This window comes from Chrysochloris asiatica, unplaced genomic scaffold, assembly GCF_000296735.1.
Source record: "Chrysochloris asiatica unplaced genomic scaffold, ChrAsi1.0 scaffold00082, whole genome shotgun sequence".
NCBI classification, from domain to species: domain Eukaryota; kingdom Metazoa; phylum Chordata; class Mammalia; order Afrosoricida; family Chrysochloridae; genus Chrysochloris; species Chrysochloris asiatica.
Window position 1 is genome coordinate 3,472,712 of NW_006408600.1, and position 12,619 is coordinate 3,485,330.

The following is a 12,619-nucleotide window of genomic DNA, read 5'->3' on the forward strand; positions in this document are numbered from 1 at the left end:
ATCTTGTGATTTGTCCTCCATTGTTGATTGTATAGTGCCATGCCAGAAGTCCTCAGTACTGTTCATCGACTCACTATTGACCTGCAATTGTCAATTCTCAAAGGAAAGACTCTTCATGTTAGCATATTCCAAGGTTACTCATTAACAGTATTGGTTTTTTGTTTTTAAGTGACATCCAGTCAGTTCCTGTATAGGGTTTCCAAGGAGTAGCTGGTGCATTTGTACCACCGATCTCGTGGTTCAAACTGACCTTGTGGTCCCGTGCTTATCCTACAGTGTCATACCAAGATAAATCTGAGCAAGTAAATTGGTGTCATGTGTTATTTATTTAGTACTTTTATAGAAATCATAAAAATAGAATATTCTTACCAGTTTCCCTTTGGATTTATAAACTGCTGCACAGCATAACCAAACTGTTCACTTGATGGACCAGAAAATATTTTTGCTTCTGGGAGACCAACATTGTATGCCACACAACAATTTAAAATTCCTGTTAAGAAAAATGAAAACATAGTCCATATTTACAACTTGTAAATATTAACTTTGCAATACAATTCTCAAGACCACTATAAATAGGAACAAATATTTGGCACAATAATTATACTCCTTATGAATGTTGACCAAAAACTAATGGCTACTATTTTTTAAACACTAATTTTGGGCCCTGGCATCATGGTAAGTACTTCATAGGCATGATTCGCTGTCTCATTAATTCTCATAGCAACCCAAGAAGATGGTTACTAATATTGCCTCGGTTTTGTAAAGAAGCTTTCTGAGGCTCAAGGAGGGAAGCATATCTCACAGCTGGAAAGTGGTAGGGTGAAAATTTAAACAGGGCTTTTTGATCCAAGAATCTAATTTCTTAAATCACTACATTGACTCTAAGTATGCTTAAGTAATTTGAATACCATTTTTCCTTCCTAATGCAGTAAGGTTCTATACCACCCAAAGGTAGTCTGAAGAGTATCTTTTAGTTCTTCTAACTCCCCCTGAAGATCTTGACTTGAGCTCTGTATGAAACGTCTCTTGAAAACGTATTACTGATTCATCACTGGAGCTGCAAAATCCTTGGGTATTGTACCATTTTCTTCCAGAGAGAATCACTCTTGAGGTGATTTTTATGTAAGGAGAGGTATTAAATCTGTTTCCAGTGGAAACTGTCAAAAGGTAGTTTTATTTTTTGATGCTTCTTTCAGAGTTATTAAAAAATAGTAACCATATGAAAAAATTCAACTAAAGACAAATGAAGATAAAGCCTTAGTAGACAGTTTTGAAAAACGTTGTTTCTGATGGAAGAGGAAATAGAGAAAAGAGTAAGCTGATTAAGTTTCCCTTCCCTGACACTAATAGCATTCTATGGTAAGAAGATTATGTGAATGTTAATGCTTTCCATTGACATGGTGGGAGCACTGTGGCTCTATAGGCTAAGCAATGAACTGAGAGCCACAAGCTCAGTAGTTTGAACTTCAACTAGACCAATAAATAACATCCTTATAAATGGAGGAAGATTGAAGTTGCAAAAGACTTCGTTTTGCTTGGATCAACTGTCAACACTCATGGAAACAGTAGTCAAGAAATCAAATGATTAGATTAGACAAATCTGCTGCATAAGATCTCTTTAAAGTGTTCAAGAACAAAGATGTCAGTTTGAGGATTATGGTGTGCCTAATCCAAACCATGGTGTTTTCAGTACCCTCATATGCATGTGTAAATTGAACAATGAATATGGAAGACCATAGAAGAATTGATGCATTTGAATTATGGTGTTAGAGGAGAATATTAAAAGTACCATGGGCTGCCAGAAGGACAAACAAATCTGTGTTGGAAGAAGTACAGCCGGAATGTTCCTTAGAAGCGTGGATGGCCAGATATGGTCTCTCATACTTCAGACATATTATCAGGAGGGACTAGTTCTTGGAGAATGACATCATGGTTGGCAAAATGGAAGGTCAGTGAAAACAAGGAAGACTCCCAACACAATGGGTTGGCACAGTGGGCTCAAGTGTAGCAACGACTATGGGACTGGCAGAGGACTAGGCAGTATTTCATTCTCTTATGCACAGGGTCAGTACTGACTCGAAGGCACCTAACAACAACAATCATTTACAGCCTCTGAAACCCTATACAGGATCACTATGGATGGGAACCCACTAGACAACACTTAAAAACAACAACAATTGATAAGGTAATGTTCAGGGTGTTTGAGAAGAATATTTATCTTTGCAGACACTGAAGCCAGAGTAGACAACTTTTAAAATCAACATTAAAGTTTCAATAATAAATCTTTTCACAAAGAATATCCAACTTTCTGCACAGCATCGAAAGTGCACAATATTTCATAAAGCTATTGTTATAGGTACTGCAAGCCTGGAAGAAAACGGCTTGCTTTACCATCATGCTTTCGTATTTCTGGGAGCAGATTCTGTAAAAGGCTCCAAAATAATAATGACGTCAACAGAGCTTTGGGGAATTCAAGAAGTTAACATGCCTCTCTTAGGTACCAAATTCATTCTCTATAAGGGGTTTGTTCACTCAGAAGAGCTCAGCTCTTTATTTCTTGGAAAATGTACTGCCAGGAAGAAAGATACAAATGTTAATTTTGAAATTATTTGTAGAAAAATCGATAAAGTCCAGCATTTACAAAATGTTCTTTAACTTCTGGTTTTCATAGACACTCTCCTTTTTTATTTTTAGACAATAACATACAAAAAAAAAAAATCACATAGCAAATTAAGCAGAGATCAGGAATTAGCATTTAGATTATTGTTGTTTGTAATCAGTGTTTCATCTCCACCTTCCCCCCCACCTGCCTCCGCCACCCCCATATAGACCTCAATGGATGCTGTTTGAATATGCTATCAATAATATAACATAATAGTAAGAACTTGGGGAGATGATGTCAGACTGCTTCCACCTTTAAGATATTTAATGCTGAAAAGAACACATCTGACTGTACATTCAATCGTCTCATATTTCCTCCATTAATCCTATTCCATGGAACACCACCAATTAAGCCTCGCCAGATAGTGTTATGGCATGAAATCATGGTGGAATTCACTTTCTCATCTCGAAATTTTATTATACATGCTATGTTATTGTTAAGTGTGGTTGAGTCAGTTCTAATTTATTGAGACCCTGTATAGGGTTTTGAAGGAGCAGCTGGTGAGTTTGAACTGCCAACCTTGTGATTCCCAGACCAGTTCTGATCCTACAGCACCACACCAGAAGTCCTTTATTATAAATACATATGTATACATATTTCAGTGGAACTTCTGGTGCTTCACTAAAAGGAGCTCTGGTAGCGTACTAGTTACAAATTAGGCTGCTAACCTCAAGGTTGGCAGTTCAAAACTACCAGCGGTTCCACAGGAGAAAAATGAGGCTTTTGCTGCCGTAAAGATTTACAGCCTCGGAAACCCTATGCAGGATCTCTATGCGTCGGAATCGACTCCACAGTACTTAACAACAACATGTATATATGGAGTCCAGGTATGGAGTTGTAGGATAAGCACTGGACTGCTAACCGCAAGGCTGGTGGTTCAAACCCACCAGCAACTCCTCAGAAATCCTATACATGTCCACTATGAGTTGTGACCAACTCCACAGGACTTAAGAGAAACAACAGCAATCATTATATATAGAATCATTTCATACTTGTTGTCCAGTGCCATAGAGTTGCTTCCAACTGATAGCGAACCTGTATAGGATACAAAAGAGAAACTGGGGGTTTGAAATGATGACTATGTGGTTAGTAGACCAGTGCTTATACTACAGCACCACACCAACTAGTATGTGATACTTAATGAGGTCTGTCAGTTTGTAGTACTGTAGTGGCTTATGTGTTGCTGGGATACTGGCAGCTATGCCACCAGTACTTCAGATACCAGCAGGGTCACCTATATTTCAGGGGAGCATCCACACTAAGACAGGGAAGAAGGATCTGGTGCTTTACTAAAAAACTTGGCTAGCAGAAACCTTATGGATAGCAGTGGAATACTGCTGGATATAGTGCCAGAAGTTGGCCACCTCAGCTTGGAAGGCCCTCAAAATACAACTGGAAAAGAGCTGCCACCTCAAACTAGAGTTGACTTTAATGACATGAATGGAGCTAAGCTTCCAGGACCTTCATTTGTTGATGGGACATGACTCAAAATAAGAAACACCTGCTAACATCCAGTTTACATGGAATGTAGCAAGTATGAGTCTTGGAAAATTGAAAGTGGTCAAAGACGAACTGGAACATATAAAAAGCAATAACCGAGAATTAATGAGCTGAAATGGACTAGTACTGGTTGCTTTGAATTGGACAATCATATGGTTTATTATGACAGCAATGACAAATTGAAGACAAATGGTTTCACATTCACTGTCAAAATTTTCTATTCTAAAATACATCATTGTTATTAATAGGATAATATCCATATGTCTATAAAAATATCAGTGAATATTTCAAATTTTCTTACCAACCATTAATGTCAAAGATGAAGAAAGGGAAGATTTTTACCAACTTCTGCAGTCTGAAATTGATCAAGAATGTAATCAAGATGCAAAGTTAATTACTAGTAGTTAGAATGAGAAAGTTGAGAACAATAAATAAGGACTGGGAGCTAGGAAATAGAGCCTTAGAGAAAGAAATGATCTTGGAGAAAGTACGATAACATTTTGCAAGACAAACAACTTTTTCACTAGAAATACATTTTTCATCAATATAAATGGTAGCTACACATGTGAACCTACCACTCGTTTGTCAGTTTGTCGTACTGTGGAGGCTTGAGTGATGTAGTGATGCTGGAAGCTATGCCACCGGTATTTTAAATACCAGCAGGGTCACCATGAGTGACAGATTTCAGCTGAGCTTCCAAAATAAGACAGACTAGTAAGCAGTAAAGGTGGAATACTTCTGAATGTTTAGTCACTGAAAACCTTATGAATAGCAGGAAAAAAAATGTCTTATCTATCAGTCTTCTTATTATGAGTTGGTATTGACTCAATGACACCTAACAACAACAACAATTAGTTGGGATACATGCAACAGCAGTGGGTTTGGGGTTTTTTTATATACAGCTCGGGCCCAAAGTTATATGGATGCCATGTCTAAGTTTGAAGGCTTCAAAAGTAGATGAAAGTTGATATAGGTCTTAAAGGGGAAATGTGAATTTACTTCATGAAGAGAAAGGTTAAATTCACTAAAGTCACAAGGAACACCATGTTCACTATAAACCAAGGTGAGAAAGAGAAGAGTATAGAAAGGGTGGGTTCTTGACCATCTCTGAAAGGGGTCTTTGGCAACTATACTAATTTCAGAAACTATGGAGTTTATTCTACCACTTTACTTGATAGGGATCCCTGGGTATTGCAAACTTTAATGCACTTGCCTGCTAACCAAAAGACTGGAGGTTGGAACTGACCTAGAGGTGTCCCTGAAGACATGTCTGGCAATTGCATTGAGAAAAAGAAGTTAAAAACCCTATAAAGCACAGTTTTACTCTAACACAAAAGGAGCTGTCAGAAGTGGGAACTGACTTAGCAGTATCTGGTTTGTTTGTTGTTGTTGTTGTTTTAATTCTGAAACCCAGCTTTAAGTTATAAGAAATTTTAAGAGAAAAAGACTTGGAGGAGAAGTTGGATATAACCTATTAACCTAGTTTTGTTCTCAAAATTTAGTGAACTTCAGAAAAGAAAAAAATAAAATTTTAAAGAGCAAAAATAAATTATTATGTAAAGCAAAAACAAGCCATTCCAAATTTGACAGTAAGAACTCGGCAAGGGATGTTTATTGACTTCGTGGCATTACTACTGGAGCTTAAAGAGACATATTTGTAGGAAAGGATGGCAACGAGAGGGTCATTTTTTTTCCAACAATGCAGAGTCCAGCATATCTGTACATGCTGAAGAACTGGTGGAACAGGTTTTTCAGGGAAGGAGTTCATATGCAGAAAAGTCCAGGGAGACTTGTTATTGTTGGGATCTAGAATATTCAGAGTTGTGGTAACTTGGCCCCATGTGAGCGAGAACTTTCAAAACGATGACCTTCTGGAAGCAGACCAACAGCCCTTTCTTCTAAGGGTCCTTAGGGTGCATTCAAACAACAAACCTTGTGGCTTGTGGCCAAGTATTTAGTCATTTGCCTTACACAAAGAAGAAATTTAAGAGAAGAAAATTAAGGTTAAATTGTTTAGCCTGAAGCAAGATGTGGTTTTAGAAAGAGGTTTCCAATGTATGCCTCTCAGACTACACTGAGTTCCATCCCTTCAGACAGATGATGGGAGGGTAAGGGGTAAATGTGTTCACCAAAAACAAAGAACCAAATGTTAGAACTGAATCTCAACAAGAGGGAAGAAGGTTTCTCCCTTCCCTGAGAGCCGACTGCCCCTAGAGATAGCAGAGGATATACCTTCACTCCTAAGATTGTTGTTGTTAAGTGCCGTCAAGTCAGTTCTGACCCATAGCAAACCTACAGAGGGTTTCTGAGGAGCAAATGAGATAGGACACAGGAGTCATGACTAGGGGCAGCAAAGATTTCCAGAACTGTGCTCAGGAATTAGGACAAAGGTTCTTTACCCCAAAAGAATAAATGTTGTTGTTAATCATTGTTGAGTAGGTTCTGACTCATAATGACCCTGTAAAGGATTTCTAAGGAGTGGCTGGTGGGTTTGAACCACTAACCTTTTGGTTGATAATCTGGTGCTTATCCTACAGTGCTATGCCAGAATTTAAAGACAGCCTCCTCTGTTTTGCAAATAGGAGTCTAGGCCACAGAAATATTGTTTTGTGTGATGCAGATGGTTAAGTACTTGACTGTTAACAGGAAGGTTGGCAGTTTGAACCCGCCCAGACATCCCTGGAAGAAAAGTCCGTCGATTTGATACGGAATTGCCACAACCTTGAAAACCGGATGGAGTGTCATTCTAACTCCTCAAAGCTGGGGCGCCATGAGCCACAATCTACTCAAAGAACACCTGCTCTGCTTCGTTTGTTTTTTGGTAAGTATGTGGCCTAATAAAATACACTTTACAAAAGTCCTTAATAACTAATAGTTAAAATGAAATAAATGTCCAATATTATTGTACCCCAGCACAAGAAACAAGAAAGAAAGAAAGAAAAACCCAAAGCCACTATCACTGACTCAATTCTGATTTATAGTGACCCTATAGGACAGGACAGAGCTCTAGTAGTTTAGTGGTTACTAATTGGGCTGAGAACTGCAAGGTCAGTAGTTCAAAATTAACAGCTGTTCCATGGAAGAAAGATGAGGCGTTCTGCTCCCATAAAGATTTACAGCCTTTCTCTTCAGGGTCGCTATGAGTCAGAACCAACTCTACGGCACGGCACATAGCCACCACCACCACACGACAAAGTAGAACTTCTCCATAGGGTTTTCAAGGCTGCAAATCTTTATGGAAATAGACTGTCATATTTTTATTCCACAAAGTGGCTGGTGGATTCAAATTGCTTCTCTCTCAGCTAATAGCCGAGTGCTTAATCTCTGAGCCATCAGGGTTTCTTTGTAGACTAGAAATGGGATGGAATAGCATACAGCCACTTGTTGTTGTTGTTGTATTGTGAAGGGCTGTCAAGTCAATTCTGACAGAGTGATCCTGTAGGTTTCTGAGAAGCAGCTGGTGGGTTTGAACTGCTGACCTTTATCATATACAGGCAAGTGCTTATCCTAGAGTGTTACACCAGGACACTAATTATGAAGACTACTGTTATTAAGTGCCTTGGAGTAAATTCTGACTCATAGTGACCCTGTATAGAGTCTCCAAGGTTTTAAATCTTTGCATGAGCAGAAAGCCTCATCTTTCTCCCACAAAGCAGATAGTGGGGTTGAAACACTGACCTTGTGGTTCGCAGTCTAGGGCTTATCATACAGAGCCACAGAGTAAGATAAAATGCTTAATGAAAATGCAAAATATAGAAATAATATTCAGAGAACAAAAGTATAAAAATACTTGTGAATATTAAAATGCAGGAGTCCTGGTGTGGCACTGTGGCTTAACGCATCAGACTGCAAAGTCAGTTTGAACCACAAGATCGGTGGTTCAAGCTCCCCAGCTGCTCCTTGGGAACCCTATACAGGGTTGCTCTGGGTTAGGACAAACTTGATGGCATTTAACAATAACAACTTTTAAAGAGCAAGCAGTAAACTTGTGGGTACAATATGCTTCTTTTATATTTTTATGATATATAATTATATTATATATATATTATATACATATTTTGTGATATTCTTGTAACACAGAAAATCAGGATAAAAATTAATGGGAAGCTTGCATACTATTGTAAAATAGACACTTGAAGGGGGAAGAAAGGAATAGCCAGAAACATCATCATAGAAAGCTTGTAAGTCTGTCTTCTGCCTATAAATGATTGGCATACCTAAAATGGGGCTACAGCATGCCTAGTGAAAGAAGCTTCCTGTGGAGCCTTTGCATTGCATAAGACCATAAGAGCTACCCTGAGCCCCATCCAGAATCTTCTGAGGTGGGAAATCTCCACTTGAAAGGAAAAGCAGACCAGCCTGGAGCGGCTAGAAGAATAGAAGATACTTCTTGAAAGAAATAACTGACAGGAAAAATAAAAAACAATAATGGCATTCTGACTGCCACTACAAGAACAAGCAAACTGCTTGCCCAGAAGGCATCAAGGCAAGTGGTTGGGTCCCCTCAGGGCAAACCCCTTTCCAAGACTAGGACTTAAGGGGAATACACGAGCAGACGTGCAGTCTGATTGATGGCCACGTTGGTCACCAATAAGGGGAAGTGACGGAAAAACAGCAATGAAGCTGCGGACTAAGTCCTACCAAGTTCAATAGACTCCTGTGAACCCAGTTGAAGACCTAGTTGGCCAGCAGTATGGCAAGACCTGGGGATTCCTGGGCCCAGAAAAAGTGACATCATCACAGAGGACTAGAGTGGAGAGTAAAGGGTCCAGCTGATAAGAAGTGAGGGGATTTGCACAAGAACACCCACACTTACAGATAATACCAACTTGACTTGGCTTCAGTGGCTGGATAATTAGAACTCGACTAGAAGAAGAAAGGAGAGGAAAAAAAAGAATAATCTGATACAATTTGATGAATTTGACCTACACCTATGGATGCAGTAGCTCAAAAGAGGGAAGAAATCTTTACTACAAGGATCATTCCCACACCCTCAGTACACAGGGTAGATGGGAATAGGCAACTTGGACATTGGCTACCCAAAATGGGGGGCTACAAAGGCAAGAAGTGAATGGCTTTCAAGCTTTCAAGAGGGAGCCTAGTTCCAGAGGGCTTGGAGGAAGGTAGAATCCCCACTGAGTAGTATATAATCTGTCTGGGTGGGGCTGATGAAAGGAGATGGGGATAGGCCTCTTGTGGTACAATAGTGAATAATTGCTATCAGGACTGACTGTGAAGGTAGGAAATGTAAAGGTAGAGGTTTTGTAGCAAAAGGAGGGAGTGGTTGACTTTGCAGAATAGGAGCAGCGGAGGTCCCTAGGACCATCAAGGGGGAAGGGCGGAGTGCGGGATCCTACCCAGAAAAACAGTGACACCAGAGATGGAGGCAGAGACAATGATTTGAGAGATGGAGTGGCTGGGGACTCTAGACCCAGAGAGGGAGAGGGGCTGTGTGCTGACGACTGAGCATGGAGAGGATGGCAATCATGGCAATGAAACGATATACAATAGGATGAATGTAAAGCTAATGTTCTCCATTGTAAACTATCACATAATTCAGAATAAAAACTTAAAAAAAAATTAATGGGAAGAATAGAACTTGCTCTCTTGCCCCAGAATAGCAGGACTATAAACACTTAAACCTCACTTTGCCATGCCTATTTTTATCATAAATATGAAGACAATTTATAATATGCAAAAGGGTTCTGGGGTCCACTGGGTTAAATTTGATTCTTACCATAATTTAATGTATTTTGCTAGTCATGTACTAAGAATTGGATCTCCACATTTATGCCTATAGATTTAAAAGTGCAATGCTGATAAATACCTTCCATTTTAATAACTTAAATGGTCACATGACAACATTTTAATTCTATGGAAGTCTATGTTTGTGATATGAATTTTGTGAGAACCCCTAAGGATTTCACCATGACTCTTTCTTTTCTATCCATTCACAAGTGTCCACAACACAAAACTGATAATATTTTAAATAAGTGGTTATGAATCGGGCTGTGAACCTTCAGGTCAGCAGTTTGAAACTAACAGCTGTTCCGCGGGAGAAAGATGAGGCTTTCTGCTCCCGTAAAGATTTATAGCTTCAGAAACTCTGTACAGGGTCACTATGAGTCGGAACCAACTCCATGGCACACAACAACAACAACAGAACACACAAACACATGTACATGCATTTACACACACCTGTGCACAGGTATTTATTTAAAATGCTTTATTTTCTTATTTATGCATGCATTTATTTTCTATTCACCCAACACAGTTTTATTGAGTGCTTGCTCTATAATCGATATTGTTCTTAGTAGAGAAATAAAAACTATGAATAAATAAGAACTTATCATTCTTGTTTGCTAAGTTTCTCACACACGGTGTGATTAGATGAAAGAACACTGTAGTGGGAAAAAGGAAGTTAAGATTTAACATAAGCTCCTATGCTGCTTTTTCGGCAAGTTTCCTATTCTCTCTTTGCCTTGGATTTTTATATCTGAAGTTAGAAACTTATCTGTAAGACTGCTTCCACTTGTAAACATTCTAATTATACAAACACACACACATACTATAGTTTGCGTATAACATGCCCACATATAGAATGCTCCTCAGACCCAAAGGAACTTAATTTGACAGGGATTTTCATGGTTTGTAAAAATGTATAGCTCGTTTACTATTTGTTTAAAAATATGGAACATATAATGTGTATGTACACGTTGTTGTTGTTAGGTACCGGCAAGACTGTACTGACACATAGAGAGTGACCTTATGCACAACAGAACAAAACAGTGCCTGACCCTATACCAACCCCAACAGTCATTGCTACACTTGAGCCCACTGCTGCTGCCACTGTGCCAATCCATATATGTATATATATGTAGCTATCTCAAGACAAAAAGTAATAGCACTTTACTTATGAATTGTTTTTAACTCCCTGTAATTCAAAAAACTTCATTGAAATCAGTATCTTACAACGTTGTCACGAATAACTGTAATTTCTAAAACAATCATTTTTTATTTGTTTTCTCAAATCCTCTTGTTGTTTTTGTTGTTGTTAAGTGTCATGGTGTCAGTTCCAACTCATAGCGACCCTATACAGGGCTTCTGTGGAATGGCTAGTGGGTTTGAACTGCCTACCTTGTGGTTAGTAGTCCAGTACTTATCCTATGTCACAGACTATCTTAGTGTTTTTCAAAAAGCCATGACCCAAGCCATGGTATTTTCAAATAACCTCATATGTATGCAAAAGTTGAACAGTGAATAAGAAAGACTATAGAAGAATTAATGCATTTGAACTATGATGTTGGAGAAGAATATTAAAGGTATCATGGACTGCCAAAAGAACAAACCAATCTGTGATGGAAGAAGTGCAGCCAGAATGCTCTCTGGAAGCCAGCATGGCCAGACTTAATCTTTCATACTTCAGACATATTGTCAAGAGGGACCAGTCACTGGAGAAGGATATCACGTTTGGTAAAATGGAGTCTAATAGAAGAAGAGGAAGACACCCGACAAGATGGATTGGCACAGTGGCAGGAGCTATGGGATCAAAGGTAGCAATGATTGTGAGGTTGGCGTAGGGCCGGGCAATATTTCATTCTGTTGTGTATAGGGTCACTATGAGTCGATAACAACAACAACATCTTTGTTTAGCACAATCCTTGATAAACAGATATGGAAGATAAAACTTTGAGTGCATATGTGATCTGGGACAGGGACGGTGGAGAGAGAAAACGGAAGAACAGTTGGCAATCAACTGAGTATTGAAATTGGAAAGTATTTGGAACTATTAGGAACTCCTATGTTTGTTGAAACTGTTTAAGTATGTTTGATACAAACTTGGGTCCTATCGCACCAGACAGTAGATCCAGCCCAATATAAACAAAAGGTGTAGTAGAAATGATGGTAGAGGTAAGTAAATGAAGTAGACTTGATTAAATAAACAGCAGGATGAGTGTGTTAATGAGAGACATCTTCATGGGTTTCTTACATTTCTATATGTCTCAATGTGGATGCCAAGAATGCAAGATCCTGACACGTCTTTACCCGGACCATTTCCCAGGGCCATGTTTATAGGGAGCAGCCTTGAGGGACAAGGTGTTGTCTTCCTTTGGTACAAAGAGCAAACTTCCTTTGTGCTTAGTATAAAACTAAGTGTCCCCTAAGCTCAATGTTCTTCTCTTCAAACATAAACTTCAGTGTGTGCAGATAATCCTCATAACACTTTAGAAGGCTAAGGAGAACCCATGGAAATATACTAATGCTCATACTGCTTGTTGTGCCATGAGTAATTAAGTCCTCTTTCCCTCACCCAGGAGTCTCAGTCATCCGTCAGCACCCATGAAACAAGAACAAGCTAATAATATTAGTTTGTATCCAAAGCCAAAACCAAACCCACTCCCAATCTGACTTAGAGTGACCTGTGAGGGTTTCCAAGGTTGGAAATCTTTATAGGAG

The 12,619-nt window shown here is 39.0% G+C and overlaps 1 protein-coding gene across 1 annotated transcript in view; it reads right to left on the reverse strand.

Moving 5' to 3' along the window:
* ITGA2 (integrin, alpha 2 (CD49B, alpha 2 subunit of VLA-2 receptor)) overlaps positions 1–12,619 on the reverse strand; it is a 173,208-nt gene that overhangs the window by 133,423 nt on the left and 27,166 nt on the right. The window contains exon 2 of the mRNA XM_006865761.1: positions 370–490. Within this exon, the coding sequence (XP_006865823.1) occupies positions 370–490 (121 nt within the window). The remainder of the gene's footprint in view (positions 1–369; positions 491–12,619) is intronic.